This window comes from the organism of the source record quoted next, unplaced genomic scaffold (genome assembly GCF_019419815.1).
Source record: "Pyrus x bretschneideri cultivar Hongxiangsu unplaced genomic scaffold, Pyrus_bretschneideri_v1 Contig29, whole genome shotgun sequence".
In the NCBI taxonomy this organism is placed as follows: domain Eukaryota; kingdom Viridiplantae; phylum Streptophyta; class Magnoliopsida; order Rosales; family Rosaceae; genus Pyrus; species Pyrus x bretschneideri.
In genome coordinates this window covers 3831442-3856800 of record NW_025999601.1, presented here as the reverse complement: position 1 = coordinate 3856800, position 25359 = coordinate 3831442, and the positions used below count along the sequence as shown (strand labels likewise).

Sequence of the window (25359 nt, the reverse complement as noted above, 5' to 3'; positions counted from 1 at the left end):
TTTAAATTTTACAGTTACGGTTATAAATAATCGTTTAAATAAATGAACAATTATAAATATAATCGTTTATCCGTGAAATTTAACTAGGTGGTTATGGGTATTAACTTCGATTATAAACGGTTAACTATTTACCTGTTTATTTTATATATGTAAAATTAACACAAATCACGTTCTCTATTGGACAAAACTTAGATCAATGTTATTGACTATTCTGTAGTTAATTATAATATAATGTAGCTCATTATATATTATGTTAATACTTTACATTATGGGTTAAATAACCCAAGAATATTGTCTTCTAAACAATTTTTATAGCCTAAGAATACTTAGCAAATATTATATTACCTTCATTGGTAACAGTTAAAAATATCGTCCGTAAACTATTATTTCAATTATTAGAATGATACAAGGACTTAAAAAATTAAAATACGGAAATGTATGATGAATGTACTATTGTGACATCCCGTCCCGGAAATATCGAAACGTACATTTGAAATTACAAATTTTACCCCTAGTTCGTTACATTTACGTGTAGTGTTGTGTTGTGTAGTGTTGTAGGACCACACACACTCACACACTCTCTTTTTCTCCCGTGTTTTCCTCTCCCTCTGTCTCTTTTCTGTCATTTCTCTCTCTCTCTCCCCCAAGCTCCGTTCTTTCTTCTTCTTTCTTCAAAAACGTACGGACGACACCCAAATCACCCAAACCTTGATGGATCGAAGAAACTAAGGACACCATCGAACTCGTGAAGCTCGTACGAGTGCAACCATACCATTTTCAGGTAAGAAATCATTCGTTTTCACATCGTTTCGACTTTGGCCGATTCGAGTACTGTTCATGCAAGATTAATCTAGTTAGTTTTTGGACTTTTGAAGCTTGTAGATGTGTTAGTGAGGTCCTAAGGAACCTCGGAGTACTTCGTTGGAGAAGTTTGGACGTCGGGATCATCGTGGTCAAAGTTGGCCGGAGCTTTCGAGGGGTTTTCCGGCGAAACCACGGCGAGTTAGGGGTCAAGGCAGGTATGGATGTGTTCGTCTCGTCAATACCTTCATTTTGATATATAGTACGTCGAAAATGGTTAAGAAATGAAGAAGTTATGACAGTTTGAAATTTACCCAGAAATTCCGGCAAAACACTATTTCCGGCGAAACCAGTCCGGCGACGCGAGGAAGAAGACGCGCGCGTGGGCAGCGCGTGAACAGGGCGCGTGGGGGCGCGTGCCAGCTCCAAATTGAGTTCTGAAAATTGTCACGCGTTCGTGACGTCGTGTAGATCACCGTGGTATATTCATACACCCAAATTGAGTAACGTATGAGAAAGTTATGGACGAATGTTTGGTGTATGTGCGTTAAATAACGTCAATTTGGTTACTTTTTGTTTAGGTGAAAATATTACAGAAGAAGAATGTAACCAACCTAGGGGAGGCTCAGAGACCTATGAGACGTCGATGTGATCAGTGAGTGGGCAGTTATTTTTCAGTATATATATATACGTATGCTTGACGTATTTTAAAAGAAATACGAATTAAATATCCTGTCATATATGCATCATATTTTAATATGTGCATTACCATAATTATGCATACTGTTGCATGGTGCTGAGGAGGCCCAGGTAAGCTACATTTGAAATACATTTGATATACGTATGAAATACATCATCACATGCATTAGTAGTGGCATACATTTATATATGTGTATTTGGTGCTGTGGACGCACAGGTAAGTGCCAGGTAAGTGGTATTCATGTTTGTATTCAGTAGTAGCTTGAGCATTTATTGAGCGTGGAGCTCTATTTGAGCGTGGAGCTCTATTTGAGCGTGGAGCTCTATTTGAGCGTGGAGCTCTATTGATGTGAATTATGCTTGAGCATTTATTGAGCGTGGAGCTCTATTTGAGCGTGGAGCTCTATTTGAGCGTGGAGCTCTATTGATGTGAATTATGCTTGAGCATTTATTGAGCGTGGAGCTCTATTTGAGCGTGGAGCTCTATTTGAGCGTGGAGCTCTATTGATGTGAATTATGCTTGAGCATTTATTGAGCGTGGAGCTCTATTTGAGCGTGGAGCTCTATTGATGTGAATTACGCTTGAGCATTTATATTTGATTATGAGATTCTGTTGTGGCATATTCTCGAGCATAAATGGCATATTATAGAACATGAATGGCATATTCTTGAGCATGAATGGCATACTATAAGAGCATGATTGGCATATTTATACATACGTATATATGTTTATTTTCTGGGAAACTATATTTGTTTTACGGCGAGGGGTTAGTATATTCAAAGAGAAAAGAAGGTTTTGAATAAGTTTGTTTTGCTGACCCACTCAACTTTGCTTTGCGCCCCTCCAGGTTCAAGAATTGAAAAGGTGTGGTGACTACGAGGAAATTCAACGGTGTTCTGACAGAATGGCCAAAAATTAGGTCTCACCTTTGGGTGTTTCATCTTAGAAATTGTATCTTTAAAGCTTCCGTACTGTGTAAATGGTTACGTCACTCTCACGTGACGGCCAGCATGCCCTCCTTCGGGACGGGGTGTGTCAAGTTGGTATCAGAGCCTAAGTTTCAATCTTGGACATCTTGATAAGTTCTAGTGAATTCTGTCAGAACTACACCGCCTCGTAGCAAACCACGTAGTTAGAGGAACTTAGTCTCCCTGATTTAGCTGTTAGGTGAAACTATTATTTTGGTGATTCAGTATATTATCTAAAGGGATATTTTAAGATGGGTTATGAGTTGAATTTGAATCACCTTATGAAATGATGAACCTGAGGGAGCAAAGTGATGGATTAACCAATTGGAAAAGATGTTTTAGATTATGCAAGTCAAAGGAATCTTCCTTTTGACAGAAGGGTTGAGACGACTACCTGGTTTGAGTTATGAACTTGTATCCTGGTGGAAACAGGAGTATAATTCGTTGTCACCGAAGGAAACAGCCGATTGAGAATTGTTTAAGGACTTGTTTAAAGAAAAGAATTATTTCCTTTGGCATCTTACGATGGTAGAAAGCAAGAGTTTGCAAATGTGAGACAAGGAAAGCTGACGATCAATGAGTATTATAGAAAGTTCTCAGACTTGTCTCGTCCCATTTGAATATTGCTGCTATTTTGATTGAAGTGTTATATTGTTTTAGGCTGGGTGGCATAAGGCAGTGGTACTTTGGGTGACCACTATCCATTGTAATTCTTACCAGGAGTATACAAGATGTTGTTGAGCCTTAAGGACTCTGAGATTATGTTCAGCGAGTGTAAAGAAGAATGATAAAGGAATGGGAATCAAAAGAGGACGATAAAGTTAATGATTCGTCATATCAAGAATATAGAAAGATTCGGAACTTCAAAAGAAGTGAAGCTAATTCTAGTTCTTTTGGCAAAGGTTTTAATGCCATTGACCAGAAGCGAAGTGATAGATGTATTGATAATCCCAGATCTCAGAGACAAGGTGATTTTAGTAAAAGAAATGTACCTTTGGGCTGTAGGTACAATAATGGACACCTTTGAGAATGTAGGCGAGAAAGCAGTGGACGCTTTACAAGTGGATAGATGGGACATAGAACTGCAAATTATGTCCAAAGCCAACAGAAGCCCTAGCAGTCTTCTTTGCCACAACTGGCGCCGATCCAGCAAGTTCCTGGATCTATTAATTATGGTCAGTTAGGTCGTGGTGTACATGAAAGAAGTATTTACACTAATAGAGGTTGTGGGAGACAACAACAAGCCCAGGGATGTGTTAACTACACATCACTGCAAGATACTCAGAATTATTTGGTTTTGATTAGGGGTACGATAATTATTCTTAATGACTTAGCTAGAGTCTATTTGTTAATAATGTAGAAATTTTACGTTATTATTGTTATTGCCTAGAAAGTAGTATTTAAACGCGGTTGAGACGTGTGTATGTATTTCCTAATGAGTGGCAAAATAGTAATATTACACCCTCGAGAGTTGTTGCTTACTTATCGAGACAACGATGATTTATCAGTATTGCGGGCTGCAGACCGTAATATTAATAACTTATTCGTGGATTCGTTAAGCAAGTAAACCGGTAGGTTATCCTATGTTAGTATCGTACTTATTCAGAATGCTCGGTATTAGTAGAGTATGTATTGTTGTTAGCTACTTTTGTTCCATTAGATTGTAGATCTCAAGGTTATTCTAGAGCATATTATGTTATATACATAATATGATGAGTTGGTTATGAGCCATATATGCAGCCGAGGGCTGAGTTGATTAGAATGAAAGAGTATGAGCTATGTTTATAGCCGAATGTTGAATGGATTATATGTTATTTTCCATCGGTTTGGATGACTAGAGATTACTTTTGTAAGTATGCAAAGTGAAGAGAGGCAGACCGTTAATTATGCTGTGAGAGCAAATAGATTATTATCAAAAGGCTGCCAAGGATATTTATATCATGTGGTGCTAAGTGATGTCACTCCTAGTAGTGTGGAAGAAGTGGGAGTAGTCAAACATTTACCTGACGTTTTCCCTGAGAATTTACCTGGATGGCTACCAGTTAAAGATGTAGAGTTCACTATGGATTTGTCTCCAGGTACAAACCATATATTGTAGAATGTTGCCTTTTGAACTAAGAGAATTGGAAATTGGTTGATAAAGGTTTTTATTCAACCTAGTACATTACGTTGGGGGAACCCCAGTTTATTGGTGAGAAAGAAAATGGACTTTAAAGACTATCCATTGATTATAGACCATGGAATCGGGTAACGATTGAGAACCGTGATCCATGATGGTGTACTGATGTTTAATGAATCAGCTCAGAAGTATTTGTGTATTTTCTAAGTTTGACTTGAGGTCTGGATATTATTAGTTGAAGATTATCGGTGAGGATGCCCGTATGATAACTTTCAGGACTCGTTAAGGTCATTTCAAGTTTTGGTGATGCCATTCAGAGTGACGAATGCATCTACTACTTTATGAATTTGATGAATAAAGTATTCCAATGATATCTAGACCGATTTGTTATTGTTGCTATTGAAAAGATTGATAAGACTAGAGCAAAGTATGCTAAACATCTTAAATTGGTATTGCAAAGATCGAGGGAACGTCGATTATATGCTAAGTTTAGCAAATGCCAATGTTGGATGAATCAAGTAGCATTTTTGAAGATATATTATATCTGCTTCAGGTACTCAAGTGAATTCTTAAAAGGTAGCAGAAATTGAGAATTTAGAACAACCACGAATCGTGATTGGGATTCGGAGTTATCCTAGCTTAACAAGCTATCATGGACGGTTCGTGAAAAAATTTTTCAGTCATTGCTTTGTCATTGACGAGATGGTTGAGAAAAGAGGTTATGTATGAGTGGGAAGGAAATTGTGAGCAAAGGATTCAACAACTGAAGTATTTCCTCACTCATGCACGTAATCTAGTATTCCCAGAGAATAGTAGTAATCATAAATTTTAGTGATGTTTCTTAAATGGTATGGGATGCATGTTGATGCAAATGTTAGGGTGATTACATACGTTTCACGACGAAAGGAACCTCATGAAATGAATTACCCTACTGGTGATTTGGAAGTCATGATTACCATTCTTGCTGTGAAGTTATGAAGACATTATATTTGGTAAGAATGCAAGATTTTTACGAATCCAAAAAGTCTCCAATATCCATTACTTGGAAGGATTTTGATATGAGGCACCGAAGGTGGATTGAATTGTTTAATGAACATGATTGTACGACCAGGGTGATCGTAAAATTGTTCTAGCTGATGCACTTGGTGAAAAGACGGTGGTAAGAGTTGATGTCTGGCACGCTTGCCAAGATTGTCTTCTTGTGGATTGGAAATCAACTGAAGTAAAGTTGAGAATGGAAGTTTGAGAAGAAGTTGTAATTGCTAATTTTCAAGTTAAGTCTTTTTAGTAAGGTCGTACTCAAGACTCAAATGGTTAACGAAGAAAATTAAGAATTGACCAAGGCAAAGAAAGAAGGGAAAAAGAAAGATTGCTGAGTTCGAGGATAGGATGGTTATGATTGAACTTGAAGTGATAGTTGATCAATGTACCAAGTTAGTACATTTACTCCAGTGTTGAGTAACAACCACAGTGCAACAGTACTTATATGTTTTATGGAAAAAAGATTTGGGTTACGGAACTGCTGAGTTTCTTAAGTATGTTGGTTGCACAGTTTCCAAAGTAACGCCATAAGGACCATGAAATGTGTCGATTTTTGTTGATTTGTGGAAGAAATACTTCTGGATAGAGAAGATTCGATCACGAAAGAGTTTTGGTAGGCCCTAAAACTATGGATGAGTCTTCTCAAATTATTCAGGTGATTAAGTTTAACCTGAGAGTAGCCAGGAATGGCAAAAGAGATTAATAGTTGAACATGTCACTAATCGAGTGTTTAACGTAGATGATCTTATAATTTTGAAGTTTTCACTTTAGAAAGTATGATACGGCTTGAAAAGGAAAGCAAATTAAGTCCTAAGTACCTCGGACTTTATGTGATCATCGAAGAGTAGGTGAAGTTGCTTGATTTACTTCCAGAGTTATTGTAAAAGCATGATGTGTTTCATGATTCAACATTTTTAGAAATTTCATCATGAAAAGAAATAGTGAGATTTGGAAAGGAGACAAAATAAGTCTTAAACACATCAGACCGTTTTTGACCACTAAAGGAATCGATGAAGTTGCATACAAGTGGTGATGTCTTCGAAATTGGTTAAGGTGCATAATGTATTATATTTCGATGTGTTGTCACTAGGTGGCAGATTCGTCACATGGATTTCCGGTGCAACTATTGAGAATTAATCCGGATTAGACTGGTTGAGGAACCAAGGACGACTTTGGATTGGAAAAAAGAATGTATTGAGAATTAAGACAGTGTAATTGGTGAAAGTTTTGTGGAGGAATCATTCAGTCGAGGAAGCTACATGGGTGACAGAAGATCGAATGAGGGATTTGTATTCTAGATTGTTCTTCGATCACTAGGGGTTATATGTGGTTGTTTTGAATTTCGGGACGAAATTCTATTAAGGAGGGTAGGTTGTGACATCCCGTCCCGGAAATATCGAAACGTACATTTGAAATTACAAATTTTACCCCTAGTTCGTTACATTTACGTGTAGTGTTGTGTTGTGTAGTGTTGTAGGACCACACACACTCACACACTCTCTTTTTCTCCCGTGTTTTCCTCTCCCTCTGTCTCTTTTCTGTCATTTCTCTCTCTCTCTCCCCCAAGCTCCGTTCTTTCTTCTTCTTTCTTCAAAAACGTACGGACGACACCCAAATCACCCAAACCTTGATGGATCGAAGAAACTAAGGACACCATCGAACTCGTGAAGCTCGTACGAGTGCAACCATACCATTTTCAGGTAAGAAATCATTCGTTTTCACGTCGTTTCGACTTTGGCCGATTCGAGTACTGTTCATGCAAGATTAATCTAGTTAGTTTTTGGACTTTTGAAGCTTGTAGATGTGTTAGTGAGGTCCTAAGGAACCTCGGAGTACTTCGTTGGAGAAGTTTGGACGTCGGGATCATCGTGGTCAAAGTTGGCCGGAGCTTTCGAGGGGTTTTCCGGCGAATCCACGGCGAGTTAGGGGTCAAGGCAGGTATGGATGTGTTCGTCTCGTCAATACCTTCATTTTGATATATAGTACGTCGAAAATGGTTAAGAAATGAAGAAGTTATGACAGTTTGAAATTTACCCAGAAATTCCGGCAAAACACTATTTCCGGCGAAACCAGTCCGGCGACGCGAGGAAGAAGACGCGCGCGTGGGCAGCGCGTGAACAGGGCGCGTGGGGGCGCGTGCCAGCTCCAAATTGAGTTCTGAAAATTGTCACGCGTTCGTGACGTCGTGTAGATCACCGTGGTATATTCATACACCCAAATTGAGTAACGTATGAGAAAGTTATGGACGAATGTTTGGTGTATGTGCGTTAAATAACGTCAATTTGGTTACTTTTTGTTTAGGTGAAAATATTACAGAAGAAGAATGTAACCAACCTAGGGGAGGCTCAGAGACCTATGAGACGTCGATGTGATCAGTGAGTGGGCAGTTATTTTTCAGTATATATATATACGTATGCTTGACGTATTTTAAAAGAAATACGAATTAAATATCCTGTCATATATGCATCATATTTTAATATGTGCATTACCATAATTATGCATACTGTTGCATGGTGCTGAGGAGGCCCAGGTAAGCTACATTTGAAATACATTTGATATACGTATGAAATACATCATCACATGCATTAGTAGTGGCATACATTTATATATGTGTATTTGGTGCTGTGGACGCACAGGTAAGTGCCAGGTAAGTGGTATTCATGTTTGTATTCAGTAGTAGCTTGAGCATTTATTGAGCGTGGAGCTCTATTTGAGCGTGGAGCTCTATTTGAGCGTGGAGCTCTATTTGAGCGTGGAGCTCTATTGATGTGAATTATGCTTGAGCATTTATTGAGCGTGGAGCTCTATTTGAGCGTGGAGCTCTATTTGAGCGTGGAGCTCTATTGATGTGAATTATGCTTGAGCATTTATTGAGCGTGGAGCTCTATTTGAGCGTGGAGCTCTATTTGAGCGTGGAGCTCTATTGATGTGAATTATGCTTGAGCATTTATTGAGCGTGGAGCTCTATTTGAGCGTGGAGCTCTATTGATGTGAATTACGCTTGAGCATTTATATTTGATTATGAGATTCTGTTGTGGCATATTCTCGAGCATAAATGGCATATTATAGAACATGAATGGCATATTCTTGAGCATGAATGGCATACTATAAGAGCATGATTGGCATATTTATACATACGTATATATGTTTATTTTCTGGGAAACTATATTTGTTTTACGGCGAGGGGTTAGTATATTCAAAGAGAAAAGAAGGTTTTGAATAAGTTTGTTTTGCTGACCCACTCAACTTTGCTTTGCGCCCCTCCAGGTTCAAGAATTGAAAAGGTGTGGTGACTACGAGGAAATTCAACGGTGTTCTGACAGAATGGCCAAAAATTAGGTCTCACCTTTGGGTGTTTCATCTTAGAAATTGTATCTTTAAAGCTTCCGTACTGTGTAAATGGTTACGTCACTCTCACGTGACGGCCAGCATGCCCTCCTTCGGGACGGGGTGTGTCAACTATAACGGTGTTTAATTGTTAAAAAATAAAATTATGACAAATTTTTTTTTTTTAATTTTCAAGTTGTTAAAAAACATATAGACGGGTGAAAAAGGGATAATGGGAAAAAAAGGATAAATGGATTAAAAAGGGTAAATGGGTAAATGAGTATTAAACGGTTACGGTTAAATGAGTACACGGTTATTATTATGGTTAACTGTTTATAAATGGTTATGGGTATGGGTATAACCATTTAGGCAATTATTTAACAGGTAAACTGTTATGTGGGTACAAGCATAAACAGTTATGGATAAATAACTGCAATTACTCGTCTGTCATAACCGTTGCTCATCCCTAAGCAGCACTATATATTTTAAGTTCAAGTGCCAAAAATATCACAATTATTTTAACCTAAATTATTTGCCCACCACTCCAAACTACTTTTGTATAATCTTAAAATCTGTGGTCCAAATAAAACTTGTCCCCTGCTAAATGTGTTATGTCCATTAATAATGCATCCAATGTATGGTGGGAATATTCTCGTAACTTGTATATTGCTTGGAAGCATCCTATTGCCCCCCTCTCACCTTATTGTAGGAGGGCATGTTAGCTTACCATCATAAATTATGATGTATGTTGATCGTATATCTAATCATTTATCACATGTTATTTCACTTAATTTTGATTTTTTTTTTTCAAATTGAAAAAGTAATATTTAATGTGAAAGTGAACTAGAATTAGGTGAAAAGACATGCGACTGATGTTTAGATGTATGGTGAGCAAACACCATAGTTATAATGGAGAGCTTAAAATCCTCCCTTATTATAGGGATGCAAAGTTTATACTAATTCGCTTAAATGGTTTCTTCCTTTTTTTCTTTTTCTCTTAGACATATATTTGATTATCGATGTACTAAAAAAAAAAGAAAAAACTTGATTATCAATTTGACAAAAAAAAAAAAAAAAAAAAGAAAAGAAAAGAAAAGAAAGTCTATCCAATATTGACATCTTAACTTGCATAAATATCTTTTTTTTGTGAAAGCAATATTTCAGCTAGACTATACTAGAAAAAAGAAGATGGTTCAAATCCGACAGTTGATCAAGGAAAATATCCTAATGATTATCAGAACAATTCACCATTTGCAAATATCTTTAATCATATGGGTGGGCTCGGTTTGGTTTTTTGTCAAAATTGAAATCGAACTAAAACTTCGGTTCGGTTCAATTTTATTTCGGTTTGGTTTTGTAACAACCTGTCTCTAATTTTACGTGTTTATTAATTTTAAAAGAGTGAATTGACGAAAGTACCCCTAGAGACGAGGTTATTGACTTTCGTAGACCGTTATTTCATGACGCTTATGAGCTATTATTCTACCATATTCTTGAGCTATTATGGACATACATTTATAAAGCGTAAAGGGATTCGGTTCGGTTTGATTCGGTTCAGTTCGGTTTCTGAAACTCCAAAACTGAAATCGAATCAATAAGGTTCGGTTTGATTTTTTTCTTTTTCAGTTCCCTTTTTTTTTTTTTTGGGTTTCGATTTGATGTTCAGTCCCTTTTTTTTCGGTTTTTGATTTTTTGAACCCACCCCTAATTAATCATTTGATTATAAAATTAAACTACTCTATTTATGGTGTAATATAGAGGCAATTTATACATGAGTCATTTTATTTTTTCATTATTATATTAATCTTCCCGACGGTTGATTTCTTTCTGTACCTTCTTTTAACTTTCATTTATTTGTAATAAAGCACACTATCTTATTTTGACCGGAAGCGTATGAGCGCCCTTAAACGCAATAGGACTATTTTCTCGTAATAAAACATCTTCTTGTGAAAAATGAAGAAAAAAAGGATACTAACTTGAATTTTCGTTGATATTTCTTTAAAGTTGGGGAATTGTTCATCGTTTACTTTACTTGATGTAATGCTTGAGAGGTACTTGCACCAATTGTTTGCGATTAACTCGTATGTGACAAAACGCATAATTGCACCATCACCTCAAATGCCGTTTTCCGCATGACCCCTTCGTGCCACGTGACATGCGCACGTGCCGCCAGCCCTATAGTCCACTCCTATTTTGCCACGTTGACGGTGGAAGTCTACACACGCTTCAATTCCCTAGAGGCTAGAGTCTCGAGGGGCCCTGTCCTCTGCCATCATGCATGCCTACTGATGCTTCCTCAAACCACTAGCCCCACTCCAGGAAGCCATTTACTTTTCACGCGTGACCACCGTAACCCTATCCTCGCTCACCTCCACGTGCTAAGCACGTGACAAACTGGGCACATATCGCAAACAGCATAGCCGCCTTCTCTGACTGAGCAATTATTAGCTGACCTCTCACCATCGCCGGTGGTCGCACCACGATCATCCATCCGCGTGGCTCGTTGCGACGACAGATCTTACCACTAGACAGTTAAAACCCGTAACCCAAACCCACACCCGCACGCAGCTTGACCGGTTGACTGTTAACTTGAGAATTACATACGCATGTAACAAATAACTCAATTATGTAAACATGTGTTGATCCTAAAAATTACCAAATCTATATGGCACGTAGGTTAAGTAATTGATAAACTAACTACGTCCTTTGGTTGTATGCGGGGTGTGCCAACTCGTCGGGCGAGCTCGGGCAGGGAGTAAAATGTGTTGATGTCGAGTTGGATATGCTATTGACTTCTTGATCTCGTGACTGCAGCCGAGGAAGAAACATGTCTGGGCCTTCGGGTTCTAGAACCTGAAGACAAGACTGCTAGTTTTGCGAAGTTCAATATCAAATTCGGCTTTCAATGTGCCGAATTTAGTAACTTGTAACACCTCACTTCGCTGATAAGGCTAATGAGATGACCTCTACCAATAAGGATTCGAAAATCCTTCTCGACCGAGACTTGGATAGATAACCAGTCGGCCTCGACGTAGTGCTATTTATCCAAATTGAAGGTGCTCTGCGGTTAGCTGATTCTACGATAGCAGTGATGTTCATCCAAACTGAAGATGTTCGCCGGTTGCCCTCACAGTGCTGTTTATCCAAACTGAAGATGTGTTGGCGAAAAAGAAAATAAAAATCTCAAAGTGTTTGAGAGATTTCGTGTGAAGCGAAGGTTTGTGCAGGGCATTTTGTGTGTTGAATTGGAGGGGGCTTCGACGTTGCACAACCTCATGTATTTATAGTACTATTTGCTTGCTAGCCATGCTGAAGATTATCTGCCGCGGCATCAAAGCAATCAAAATAATATTCCTCAGAATATTATCTTTAATAACCTCACAGATTGCCATCCTCCTGAATTTGTTTGCGAGATCGAGACCACATGCATGCTTGAATGATAAGTGGCGATTAATTTGTGCTATTAGAGACCATGTGAGGACTCTGCATACTAATCCCATCAGAAGCCTTGCCTTATCCAATCCAAAGCCGTCACTCAAAGTCAAAGACTACCAATGCAACTACAAACTTTCTTCTTCCACCATGTATGTCCATATGCATGCAAGGTAAATTGCAATTTAATTGCAATATCACTGGAGATATCATCATTTAATTATTCTCAATTCTTATCTTTTGTATGCCCTAAAAGAGACCATGTCCATTTCGAACTATACTTCCCTTCAGATGGCACCATGATTATCACTTTTCGATGATAATCATCACCAACTCTTTGCTTGGTCAAGTTCCAAGTTCATCCATTCTCATCCATGCAGAACATGCTAATCCCTTTTAAGTGTCTTTGTGCTGATCACTCCACACATGCACGAATTGCATGGAAAGTCTCTCACCCGCATGCATATGCATCACGCATGGAAGAAAATCTGTTACGCCTTGGACTACAAATCAAACCAGCTAGATTTTAAGACAAAACCAAGTCTAAATAATTTAATATATTATTAAGGGATATTATCATGACCAAAAAAATTACAATATTATTCCTTAATAATAACTAAAAATTATCCCGACTAAGCCATCTAACAGTTAAAACTTCACTCACTCAACGACCTCGATCGTTGGGGCCGATTGTGTAATTTTGGGTCCAAACAACATGCCAATACTAACATTGTCATTTAGTCCAATAATATTGTTTTTTTTGTCAAACAATTGATTTGTTAAATTAGATGTTAAATTAGAGAAATGGAATTCGGACCCACGCCAATGTGCAAGAGCCACTTTTCTCTACCATTGTGGTAGAGCTAATTGCTTCGTCCAATAATATGTTAGTACATATTTTATTGTTTTAAATAATTATATACAAACTCGGGTTTGAAATCCACCGCTGGTATGGAAGCTAAACTTGTGGTTAGGGAGAGGCTAAAATGTCTTTGTCAGTCTTCTCGACCTTCGGAATGGGTGGATAATCGTGGCTTGCCATTAGTTTTCTCATTTAAAAAATAATAATTATATACAAAATGTCCCATAATAAAAATCTAATATCCAGTTCAAGAAATAAAAATCAAATATTCAATCAACCAGTAAAATAATCTTCAACCCAAATAACAAATAGAAAAAAAAACATAATTATAGTATAAAATATTTACTACATAAAACACCAAAATTACGTTAATGAAAAAATTAACTAAAGTGTAAACATTTTTTTTTATATATACAACAAGGGAAAGTATTTAATAAAATGACCACAATCATAATAAGTTACGATAGATTGATCTTTTTGACACCATCCCAAACATAAAAATTATTAAAATGAAATCATGAACTACTAATAGCATCTACCAAAAAAATTTACTTCTATGTAAACACGTGCCAAAAAAGTACAATCGAAAAAAGCGGCCATCCACTAGATATCTTCAATAATTTAGATAAATTACGTCACAATACGATTGAAATCCTGAAATACTAATAGGAAAAAACCCTTCCGCGTCCCTCCCTCTATTTAACCGGAAATAGCCAGTACCCGGTCACCACTCTTGGAAAAGTCGTGTTAATTTCTAGGCTACCCCTTATCTTGTCGTGGGTATAAATACAGACGTGGGCGGGGGCTGATTTAAAGCTCTCTCCCCAATTCTATTGTATTTTCCCTTTTGCCGTCGTCGGATTCTGGTTATTACAGTTATACCAATCAGGTTATGATCGCTGTCGGCTACCGGAAATTTGGGAGCCGAAGCTCTTCCCCTGCTCTCGGCTTCCCTCGCCCCAGGTATTTCCGATACCGACGCTTGAGGTAATCGGTAACTGCTCCACCCGCTCGAAAACGAAACGCCACAAAAGTAGTTATTTCCGTTGTTGTCCTATAGATATTACATTATTTTTTTACGGAGCATGCCCAGCCCGAAGAGTTCTAGCCGGAGGGGGCAGCCGGAAGAGAAGAACCGCAGGCCGAGACCGCTCTCCGACAGATCATCGTCGTTCCACGGCCAGTTTCCCGAGGTGGCGACGCAGCAGCTTCGGAGGCCGAAAACGGTGCCGGACATGGCGTCGTTCAGGAACGCGGTGGGAACGATGGCGTCGTCGATGGATTTACGGCCAAAGCTGACGAAGCTGCTCCTCAACGTTACGATCCAGGGGAGCGTCGGGGCCATACAGGTCGTGATGTCGCCGGAACTGACGGTAGGAGATCTGGTCGCGGCGGCCGTGCGGCAATACGGGAAGGAAGGTCGCCGTCCGATCTTGCCTTCCGTCGAGCCGTCGTTGTTCGACCTCCATTACTCGCAGTTCAGCTTAGAAAGTAAGCGTTTATTGTCTTTTCGCCTTATAAAATCAACGTCCCCGATTTAATTTCGTATGCGATTGATTGACACGTGTCCGGCGCGTATTGATTGTGGTAATTATCTGTGGGGCCAGGTTTGGATAGGGAGGAGAAGCTGATGGAGTTGGGATCCAGGAACTTTTTTCTGTGCCCTAACGCAAAAGCCGTGGGCGGTTGCGGTGGCGGTGGAGTGACGGCGTCGTCCGCGTCATGTTCAAAAGAGGCGGAGAAAGTTTCAAGGAATGGGTTTGCGTGGCTGAAGTTCATGAATTTCATGTTGTAGTTGGGATTAATTAGTTTGGCCACAATTAATTAAATGTTAATTATTTGAAAATTGCATGTGGCAGTGTATATATGTAGGTGTGTCGTAGAAGAAGGTTTTCTAATTCAGGATTTTATTAGCACAAGAAAATGGCTTAATAATAAGCTTTAGAATTTTGGAGGGAGCTTTCTCTTGATATGTGTAATGTTCCTTGAATTATATAATAAGCACTTGCAATTTGTACAGTTCAAATTTTGGTTGTATTTGACATCAATTATGCATCTTTAGGCATTCAAAAAAAATTTGAATGGGGTTTTCCTGAATTTTCAAGTTTGCCCACTCACTTTAGCACTCCATAATCCATATGTCAATTTTTTTTTTTTAACAAAAAGGGTCCAACACTTATTACTACGTTCTAGCTGTCGGTATTCTTCACTTACCGTGAGTATAAAAAGTAATGTTAGGAAATCTAAATTTGTAGACAAAATTACAAATTAAATGATGTGTTACTAATGGGAATGAACATGTTCATCAACTTTTAAATTATAATTCAACCATTAAATTTCATGACATTAATTTATAAAAAAAAAATTATCTATAAATTTTATCGAGTATAAAAATATCATTATAAATTAAAAATAAGAAGATAATTTAGGGTGAATCTCAAATATGTATAACAATTGATAATATTATTTAGATGAGGAGTGTAGTTATAATATTTAATGCCGCCTCATCCTTCTTCTATTATCATGATTAAAGTGTGTAAAACCATCCTCCATCATTATTGTTTGATTAAAAAGGATGTGTACAATCACCAGCTAGATTATGGTAGGGCACGCGTAACTGCTAACTTTTAAGTGGTGGTTGGTCAGTGTAATCATGCACTAGTATTATGATCGGAACACGAATAGTATATCACATGTTTTTATATAAGTAGTGAAATGTTTTATTTTTTAAGTTATTAACATTTTAGCATACATATCCTACTATTTATATGGTGGCACATGATATACAATCCCGTATTTCGGTCACACTAAAAAATCTCTCTATATATACTCATTTTCTAATTTGGCAAATCAAAAGATGAAACGCAAGTAACCCTTTACCACAATGGTAGAAAAGTATTGAGCCCTTACATAATGACATGGGTTTAAACCCCGTCAATAGCTACTCTAACAACTAATATAACAAAATCTATTGTTTGATTAAAAAAAAAAAAAGGATGATACAATCTTTTGTTTTTAAAAAGTCCAAGGAAAATTAAACAACATATGTACTATTATTTAAAACAATAAAACATGTGCTAAAATAATATTCGGCCAAATCTAAAATGCAAGTATACAAAGTATACACTAGTGAGTATCTAAGTATTATCCAAAGTTATTTGAAGAGTGTCAATTTTTAAAAGTAGTTTCAATGAAAATAAAATCACTCAATAGTTTAATAGATACATGCTCTTTGTTCAAAGGGATCATCATTTTTGGATTAAAAAAAGGGCTAGTTGTAAGGCCCGTTTCACATTAAACTTCGATGATCCAAACATTCTATTTTGTAAGTCTCAATTCATAGATCATTTTTGCAAAAATTCAATTTAATCTGAAAACCACATGATGCAATTTCATTGTTTCTTGTAAAACAAATTGTTCGTCAATTTCTTTGAACTCAAGTAGATGTCTCAAATATTTTCAACTTGGCTTATATTTTGCAAAAATGATCTACGAGGTCCAACTTGAAAAATAAACGGTTCGAATCGTTGAAGTTCGATGTGCCGTGAGTCCCATAACTAATCCCCATTTGACATGAACGTTGTATTTTAGTTTAGTTGGAAAATATATATATTTTTTTAAGTTTGTTCAGTAGACCATGTTAAACTGTCTTTTAAATAGAGGTGAGTTCTATTTGTATTGGTGACCCTTATTTCTTTTTCAGACAAGTAGTATAATGTATTGTGATCTACGAAAATGTATTTTTATGTGCTTAACGATATATGATCAGACCTGGCAATTCATCAACTTTTATACGCGAGAACTTCAGCCCTCGACTTGGTCGTGAAAAGTATATGGTCACTTCGTTGACTTGCAACTTGTAAGATTAATGGGATCATATGCCAGTCACAGAAAGAGAACAACTTCCCTTTTTTTTTTTGTTTTTTTTTTTTTTTGGTCAAAAAGAACAAATTGCTTTAATTATCGTGCTTATGGGCGTCAAGCCTTTTTATCAGTGTTCTAAAAAAGGGTCTAGGTGGCCGCCTAGATACTGGGCGTGGTAGTGCCGGTGCAATTAGGTAGGCGCTCTTAGGCGTCCTGGGCGATCTAGGCAGCTGTCTAGGTGGCGGTCTAGGCAGAGTGGAGGTTTCCTAGGAAGAAATTCCATCGTTTCGACTCCTTCTCTCTGTGCACCACAACTTTCTTAGTTGTTGCTCCCTATCTCTGAAATCCATCGAAGAAGAGGAACTTACAGCGCAAAACAGAAGAAGAGGAAACAAGAAAAAAAGGAAGAATGTACAGAAGCAAAACGAAAAGAAAAAGAAAGAAGAAGAAGTGGAAAGCAAAGAAGACAAAGACGATGAGAAAAAGGAACGAATAAAAATGAATAAACATTTTTAATTTTCAAGGCATCAATAAAGGAGTCTATTGACTGATGTAAGGGATGGGGACTAGGGGTGAAGGATAAGGGTCACACCACACAAGTGGTGTTTTTGGAAATTTGGGAGGATGCATGCACCTTTTCACATATTTTTATTTTTATGACAATTAGATATAATCATTCAAAATATCTTAACTAATATGGCATATATGTGTGTTTTTAAATTTTGAACTTTGGATACTAATTTTGCATTTTATCATTTTATTTATTTATTATTGTATTCATGAATTTCATACAAGTATACTTTTTTGTAAGTGTCAATATGCACTTACTTACAAGATATACAAGAAATTTACCTAAATCCGCCTGGGCCACCTAGGCATGCGCCTAGACTCTGCCTAGGCGCTAGGCACCAGCCCGTCCCCTGACTAGTGCCTAGCGTTTTTTAGAACCTTGTTTTTTATACAGAGACATGAGTTTTCAATGCTTATGAATATGTTATTTAGGTGGATTGTGACCACTGGCTGATGCAGGGGAAGGGATCAGCTGATCCTATTTGGTGAATCTTCATATATGATTTGGATGCTATTCATTTGAAGGTTGTAGTTGTCCTACATATATGATCTCCAACTGCTTGATAAAATGTCTTAAAGAAGAGTTCTCATTCTTATTATTTTAATTATATCCTTTTAATTATATTCTTGCTTGATAAAATGTCTTAAAGAAGAGTTGTCATACTTATTATTTTTTATAAAAATATCAACTTGGGCATTATATTCTTGCTATGTGTTCAAGTAGTGAATTTTCTCAATTGAAAGGAATTGGTAGTGATAGGGCTTTTACCACGTGCAAAAGTAGGGATAAAAAAACTTAAAAATATTTGCAAGAGTACAAGGTTATCGTAGTATAGCAACTCAAGTAAGGTCGTTTTCCACAATGATTGAATGAATAATTTATGTAGATACCAAATCTTAATTAATTATTTGAAGCAAAGATTGGAAAAGGTCGATTTTGAATTTAAAAATAATAAAAAAGAATTTAATTAAAAAGGTTAAAGAATTAGCAAAGTAAAGAAAACAAAAGAAAACGTTTTGAAAACCAAATTATAAAAGCCTTGGGTTCCACCGTCCCCTTAACAATCCTATGCAATTTTACCAATTACTTATGAATTTCTGCATACATGGTTTGAAGGTTAGGTTTTTCTAATGCATATTTTCCTCGTGATGTTCAAGCAAAAACATATATTTAACATGCAACCCGTCTGTGATGTTCAGATCAAATATAAATATGCAAGACTCATTAAGTTTTGTGAAACCCTTTGAAAAACCACGCAACCCTTAAGAGCGTGATCCTTAAGTGAATTTACAATTACTAATCACTAGAAGCCCTCTCCAATTTCAGGGTAATGTTCCAACAGAAATTGCATCAAATTAGTTGTCTAAAAACCCTAATGGTCGTAAATCACTAACACAATTAGATAGTTTAATCACGATGATTAATAATTCAAAGCAAGCATGCATCTATTCATAAGCAAATTAATAAAATCACATATTCATGCTAAGGCTCATGGCTTCGCCCTAGCAAACGGAAATTAGTTACGAACAACTATAAAAACTAAAGAAAATATATTAACTAGAAGAAGGATTGAAAACACCTTGTAGGTAAAAAGTCTGAAGTTCCAACAGAAATTGCATCAAATTACTTATCTAAAAACCCCAATGGTCGCAAATCACTAACACAATTAGATAGTTTAATCACGATGATTAATAATTCAAAGCAAGCATGCATCTATTCATAAGCAAATTAATAAAATCACATATTCATGCTAAGGCTCATGGCTTCGCCCTAGCAAACGGAAATTAGTTACGAACAACTATAAAAACTAAAGAAAATATATTAACTAGAAAAATGATTGAAAACACCTTGTAGGTAAAAAGTCTGAAGTTCTCCAAAATAATGCATGCGTTCTCCCACCAAAACCCTAATGGCTAAAAAGCCTTATTTATACTACTCCAAATTAAAACCCTCATAGAAATGGTTTTCTAAAACTAGGAAATAAAATAACAAAATAATAACTAGAAATTACATTTCTATTATGACTAGGAAATCTGCCCAGCAGAGAAATAACCACATTTCTAGATCTTCAGGGCTCCAAAACAGGCCCAAAATGATTCAAATTAACGATTAGGACCTCCTCTTCAAGTTCTAAGAAGAGCCCCAAGTCCAAAATCCATCATCTTCCAGCCCAAAAGTCGCAAATAAGCTTTGCAGCCCAATCTGCCAGCACTGCACGCCAGACATAAATTAATTCGCCATGATCAGATGCTTCGAGATGAAACTATGAAATTTTGATACAACCTTCTTGATAGATTCATGAACCCGCTCCAATTGGAATCACTCAAAAATTCCACCGTTTGATTACTTTATGCTCAAAACAAGTTCACATGTTCTACATTAAAAACACATAGCAAAACATCAAAATCTCACCAAAATAATAACCAAAATATACCAAGAATAGGGAATAAAATATAGTATAAAATCGACCCATCAGGTAGTCTTGCAAAAAAAATGGTGGAGATGGGGAGGAACTTAGTATATAATCATGTGTATTTGCTAATTATGTTTCCTTTGGTTATACCGGTTGCTATTGCTTTAGTAGAGAGAGTCTTTTTCCACTATTAATATTGTGAAATGGGAGATCAATGGTTGAGTGATAGCACGATGGTCTATATTGAGAGCAATATTTTTTTCCATTGATAACAAAATTATATTCCACAATTTTCAAAATATGAAAACATGTCGTGGATAATTGTAACTTCTGTTGTTATTTGTTCAATAAACTATGAATGATGAAACTATGGTTTAATTTCTAAAGTTATTATATATCTAAAAAATGTTTGTGAACTTTTATATGTAGCCCTCCAAATAATTTTTCTTGGATCCGCCACTGATTGTGACTCAATGTAGACTCCACTTTTGAAATACAGTTTTAATCCTATTATGTAACAATGAAGAAGAACAACAAATATGCGATATTAAGTACAAATGACACACAATAATACTTTTACATGGTAAAACCTGATAGGATTTTTAGTACCTGCACAAATAGGGTTAAAATCACTGAAAATACTTGCAAGAATACAAGGTAATTATAGTATAAATACTCATGTAAGGTCGTTGTCCAGATTTTATCAAAGATTTGAGATTTATGAATTTGAAAAGATTAGATAAACAATAAAAAAATTGGAAATTTGGAAATAATGGCAGCAAAGAAGAAAAACGTATTTTAAAATTAACAATTTAGAGAAATCTAGGGTTTAGCTGTCACCGTCTCCATCCTATGCAATTCTATCAATTACTTATGAATTTCCGCATACATGCTTTGAATGTTAGATTTTCCTAATGCATATTTTCTTTTTGATGTTCAAGCGAAAACTTATATCTAATATGCAATCTGTCTGTGATGTTCAGATAAAATATAAACATGCAAGACTCATCAAGTTTCGTAAAAACCCTTTAAAAAACCATGCAACTCTTAAGAGCGTGATGTTTGCCTTAAGTGAGCTTACAACTACTAATCACAAGAAGCCTTCCTCAATTTCAGGGTGATGTTCCAATAGAAATTGCATTAAATTACTTGTCTAAATCAATCAATAAAATATATAAATAGTTTCGCAGTGATTAATAATTCAAAGCAAGCATGCATCCATTCATAAGCAAATTAATAAAATTACATATTCATGCTAAGGTTCATGGCCTAACCCTAGCAAAGGAATTAGTTACACATATTCATAATAAAAATCAAAGAAAATATCATTAACTAAAAAAAAGAATGAAAACACCTTGTAGGTAAAAAATTTGAAATTCTCCAAAGCTTGCTAAATTCTCTCCATGTTGCGTTCAGAACCCTAATGGCTAAAAAGTCTTATTTATACTACTCCAAATTAAAACCCTCCACACAAGGCGCGTTCCTAAACGGGTTATGTCTTTACCGTTGGAGGCACTGCAATCTCTTGGAGGTCAACTAAATAAACCTTAGTTGTCACTTCGTTTAACCATGCTGAAATTCTTGCCATAGATGAAGCAACTTGGGAATGCTTTTGGTTGAGAGGAGTTGTGGGTTATATTCGAAAGCTCTTGCAATCTTTATCACGTCGTTGATGTCTCGAAGGTGATCTTTGAAGACAACACAGCATGCATTGAACAACTCAAGAAAGGTTACATCAAATGAGACAACACCAATCACATTGCGTTGAAGTTATTCTTTTCACATCAACAATAAGTGCATCAGAAGATTGAAGTCACGTAAATCCGTTCACAAGATAATCTGGCCGACCTTTTCACCAAATCACTGCTGAAGACGACATTTTAGAAGTTTATTCATGGAATTGGTATGCGTAAACTTTCTGAGTTGTAACTTTACTATTTCTCTTTGGAATTTTGTCAAACTCAGGGGGAGAATCTTGAAGATACTTGCTTGATCTTAATGTAATCTTTTTCCCTACGATTAGGAGCATTTTTCCCATTGGATTTTTGCTACCTAACTAGGTTTTAACGAGGCACCCACATTGGGCTAGTCATATCCCTGATGACATCCCGTAGACGTTTCTTTTGACTTTGCAATTCTCACGCATTTTTCCTTAGACTATGGATTTTGTCCCTACGCGAGTTTTTGCCATGGCCTTAGGGTTTTTTAGTGAGACTTACTACTTATGCAAGTTCCTACCTTATTGAGAATAAGCGTTGTTCCTTAGAATCAGTGTCGACGAGTCGACTTCCTCGACTTTTGCATGATGCTGAAGCTACATTGAGTATTTACACACTCAAGGGGGAGTGTTGTAAACTTTCCTAGTTTAAGTGTGATTGTATAAATCCTAGATTAGATTTGATTCTAGTTATCCTTTCCTATTACAACTTGTATTACTTGGGGAAGAAGGAATATCTTCTCTCCTTTTACTACTATAAATAAAGGCACAATGTAGGAGGGATAACAACACACATTCCCCTACAATTCTACAAACACATCTCTCTCAATCTCTCTCCCTCTACCACCGGCTCCCTTTAACCTTGTCAGATAAAATAGACCACAACAGTGGGGGTTTAATTGCACTATATTTCAATTTTGTTTTGTAAAACTTGTTGGTCAGTAGTCAAATTTGTGTATGCCTAGATTGTGGGGCTTATCAAAAATTTAATTGCTTGCTTTATGAAGGAAATCGATAATAATTTTATTGGCTTCGTGATTATAAATGGGATAGAGGAATCAAATATGGAAAACCTTTTTTGGCATTGTTATCTATTTGTAATATATGAAAATTGGTTGTCATTAATAACATTTTGGATATTGAAATTTTTGGTGAAAATATTATTCTTCTTATAATCTTTCTGCTAAGAACCAAAATGATACCTAGAGGATCCTAGCTTGTAGTCATGATCTGATGCCAACAACATCCGTTTGAAGTGAGAAATAAGGGAGTAAGTCCATCCTGGAATACTTGGTATTTATAGCGTCTTTGGCTAACAAATTATGTATATATCTTGAACAGGTATACTTCAAATTTTCATGATCATTACTTTGACATCATATCTTGCATGCCTAACACTCATGTGAAATATAAATCTAGTTTTAAATTCAAATGAGAATTCACGAGGGTCCCTATCCATTCTGTTTTATCAATGTTCTTATTTCTTGGATGATTTTAATTTCTAATCGTCATTGGTAACAAAAGGGAAACTGCCTTCGATCGGATTTACGCTTTGGGGAAAAGTTTTAGTCCATTAATGGAGTTTTCAATTTCTTGTTATTAAGCCATTCAATTTGTTAAGTGATATTATAGTTAATAGTCTATTTATACAAACTTTTTCCAGTCTTTAACTTTACTCATGGTTAAACGAACTTGGGATCAAAAGTTTTTATTTTTTTTATTTTTTTAAAGTAGACAAACTCATTCTACTTCGTAAAGGTAATTTATGAGCTATTGAAAAATTATAGGTTCTGTTCAATATTTTGAAAATTTGGATGCTTGTTACAGTTGTTCAAAATGCAAATGTCATCTTAATTAGTGCTTAATATTTTGGTTAAAGAGATTTAATGTGGGGGTTACAAATTTTTAATTAGTTCATGCCAATTAAGTATATTAATTAATATTATTTTTCAAGTGAATATTATATTCATATATTTTGTGAGTATGTATTGAATGAGAATTACAACATGTTATGACATGAGATTATATTCTAATGTTATTTCATTACTATGAATTTGTGGGGTGTTTATGGTTAACATGCTATAATATTTATGAGATATCTGTTTAATACTTGCAAATTATTATTTTTATTTCTTCAACTTGTTGGGGTACATCTCAGCATAAGGCATTGGAAAAGTTATATTCTGGGTATAAAATACGTAAGAGGTAGTCTTGATTAATGACTGATGTGCGACATGCAGGTTGAAGAGTTGAGGCTAATTAAGTGGCCTAAACCTGTTTGAGATTTTCAATTATTTAAGGGAAATACAAATTTATTTACCGCATATGATATAATTAATTTGAATCTTCCTTCTTTCTTATTTTCTAGTAATGCGGCTAAGAGAATAAGACATGTTACATTTTAAATTGATTAATTCGCATTTCTTCACTGATCTTTATGGCTGCCATATTGTTTTCCACAATGTCAATACAATTTAATTAAGAAACAATATTGACATATAAATTTTATAGCATCTTTAAACTGTGGGGGTCTCTTCATCTCAATTTTGCTTGGAGGAATTAATTAGTTGCTTTGACCGTGTGATTATGAATATTATAAATGAGCTTTGCTATGCATCTTTTGGATGTAGTAAATTTCTGGATATCATTCAAAATTGTGGGGGTTGGAGGAGAACCTGATATACTGGATAAATTTTGACATACTTGAAATTTTGTTCATGGCATTAGATTCATCTTGAATACGTTAGAAACTAATTTTGTTCTCACCAAGTTGGGTATGAAAATTAAGTGTGGCCACTATGATACTAGCACTCAGTTGGTGAGATGTAAAGGATTTAGACAGGTGTACCGAAAAGTTCTCATCGACCATTGCAGAGGCATATTTTGAATGCTAAATATTTTGAGGTACTGTATAGTTTATATTAATTAGAAATGGATGGTAATTTTTATTAAACAGCTTATGGTGATGTTATACATGTAATTGCCATATTATGTTGAGATGTCATGCTTGGGAGAGATATCTTAAATAGATAGGCAGGTTCACTTTGGATTGGAACATGAGTTGATAATCGTTGGAAAAGATATTTGTTTGAGGCTTAATAACCTCTTTGTTATATCCCATTTTATATGGAAGGGACCAACTTTGTTGGAGTCTAATATTGTTATATCCCTTTGTGGAATAGACCAATTTATTTGGTTTGAGATATCCCACTATTTATGGAAGGGATAAACCGGTTCATCATCTGTGATATCATAGCTATAAGAGCATAAGCTGAATGACTTATGCATATGTATTTGATATAATTATTTTGAGGTCAGAATTGGATCTAGGATATCATCTAACAAATCCACTAAGCTAAATGCTAGTGATGATTGTTACATCAAGGGGGATGATACTTGTGTTGACAATATCCAAAGGTTGTTAGAGTTGTTACCAAAATTAGTTAGTTAAATAGCTTAGGCTGCAAGTTAGTCATGATGGCTATATAAACTGTATTCTCATAATTGTAAAGATTAATTCAGTATCAATGTAATCAATTACTTT

General features: G+C 36.0%; 1 protein-coding gene and 1 long non-coding RNA gene across 2 annotated transcripts; both read left to right on the top strand.

Moving 5' to 3' along the window:
- Positions 1-1250: 1250 nt before the first annotated feature.
- LOC125479473 lies at positions 1251-7483 on the top strand. The gene is made up of 3 exons (XR_007260033.1): positions 1251-1456; positions 2349-7329; positions 7424-7483. It is a non-coding gene; the product is annotated as an uncharacterized LOC125479473 (long non-coding RNA).
- A 6568-nt stretch (positions 7484-14051) lies between these two features.
- LOC103929867 lies at positions 14052-15276 on the top strand. Its single transcript, XM_009339128.3, has 2 exons — positions 14052-14741; positions 14858-15276. Exons 1-2 carry the CDS (start codon positions 14336-14338, stop codon positions 15043-15045), a joined length of 594 nt encoding a protein of 197 aa, XP_009337403.2. The 5' UTR covers positions 14052-14335; the 3' UTR covers positions 15046-15276.
- Positions 15277-25359: the final 10083 nt, after the last annotated feature.

Bases quoted from the DNA above. Each gene is read 5' to 3' on its own strand.
- LOC103929867 (XM_009339128.3), top strand. From the start codon at position 14,336: ATGCCCAGCCCGAAGAGTTCTAGCCGGAGGGGGCAGCCGGAAGAGAAG. The intron at 14,742-14,857 runs GTAAGCGTTTAT...CTGTGGGGCCAG, and splicing joins CTCGCAGTTCAGCTTAGAAA to GTTTGGATAGGGAGGAGAAG.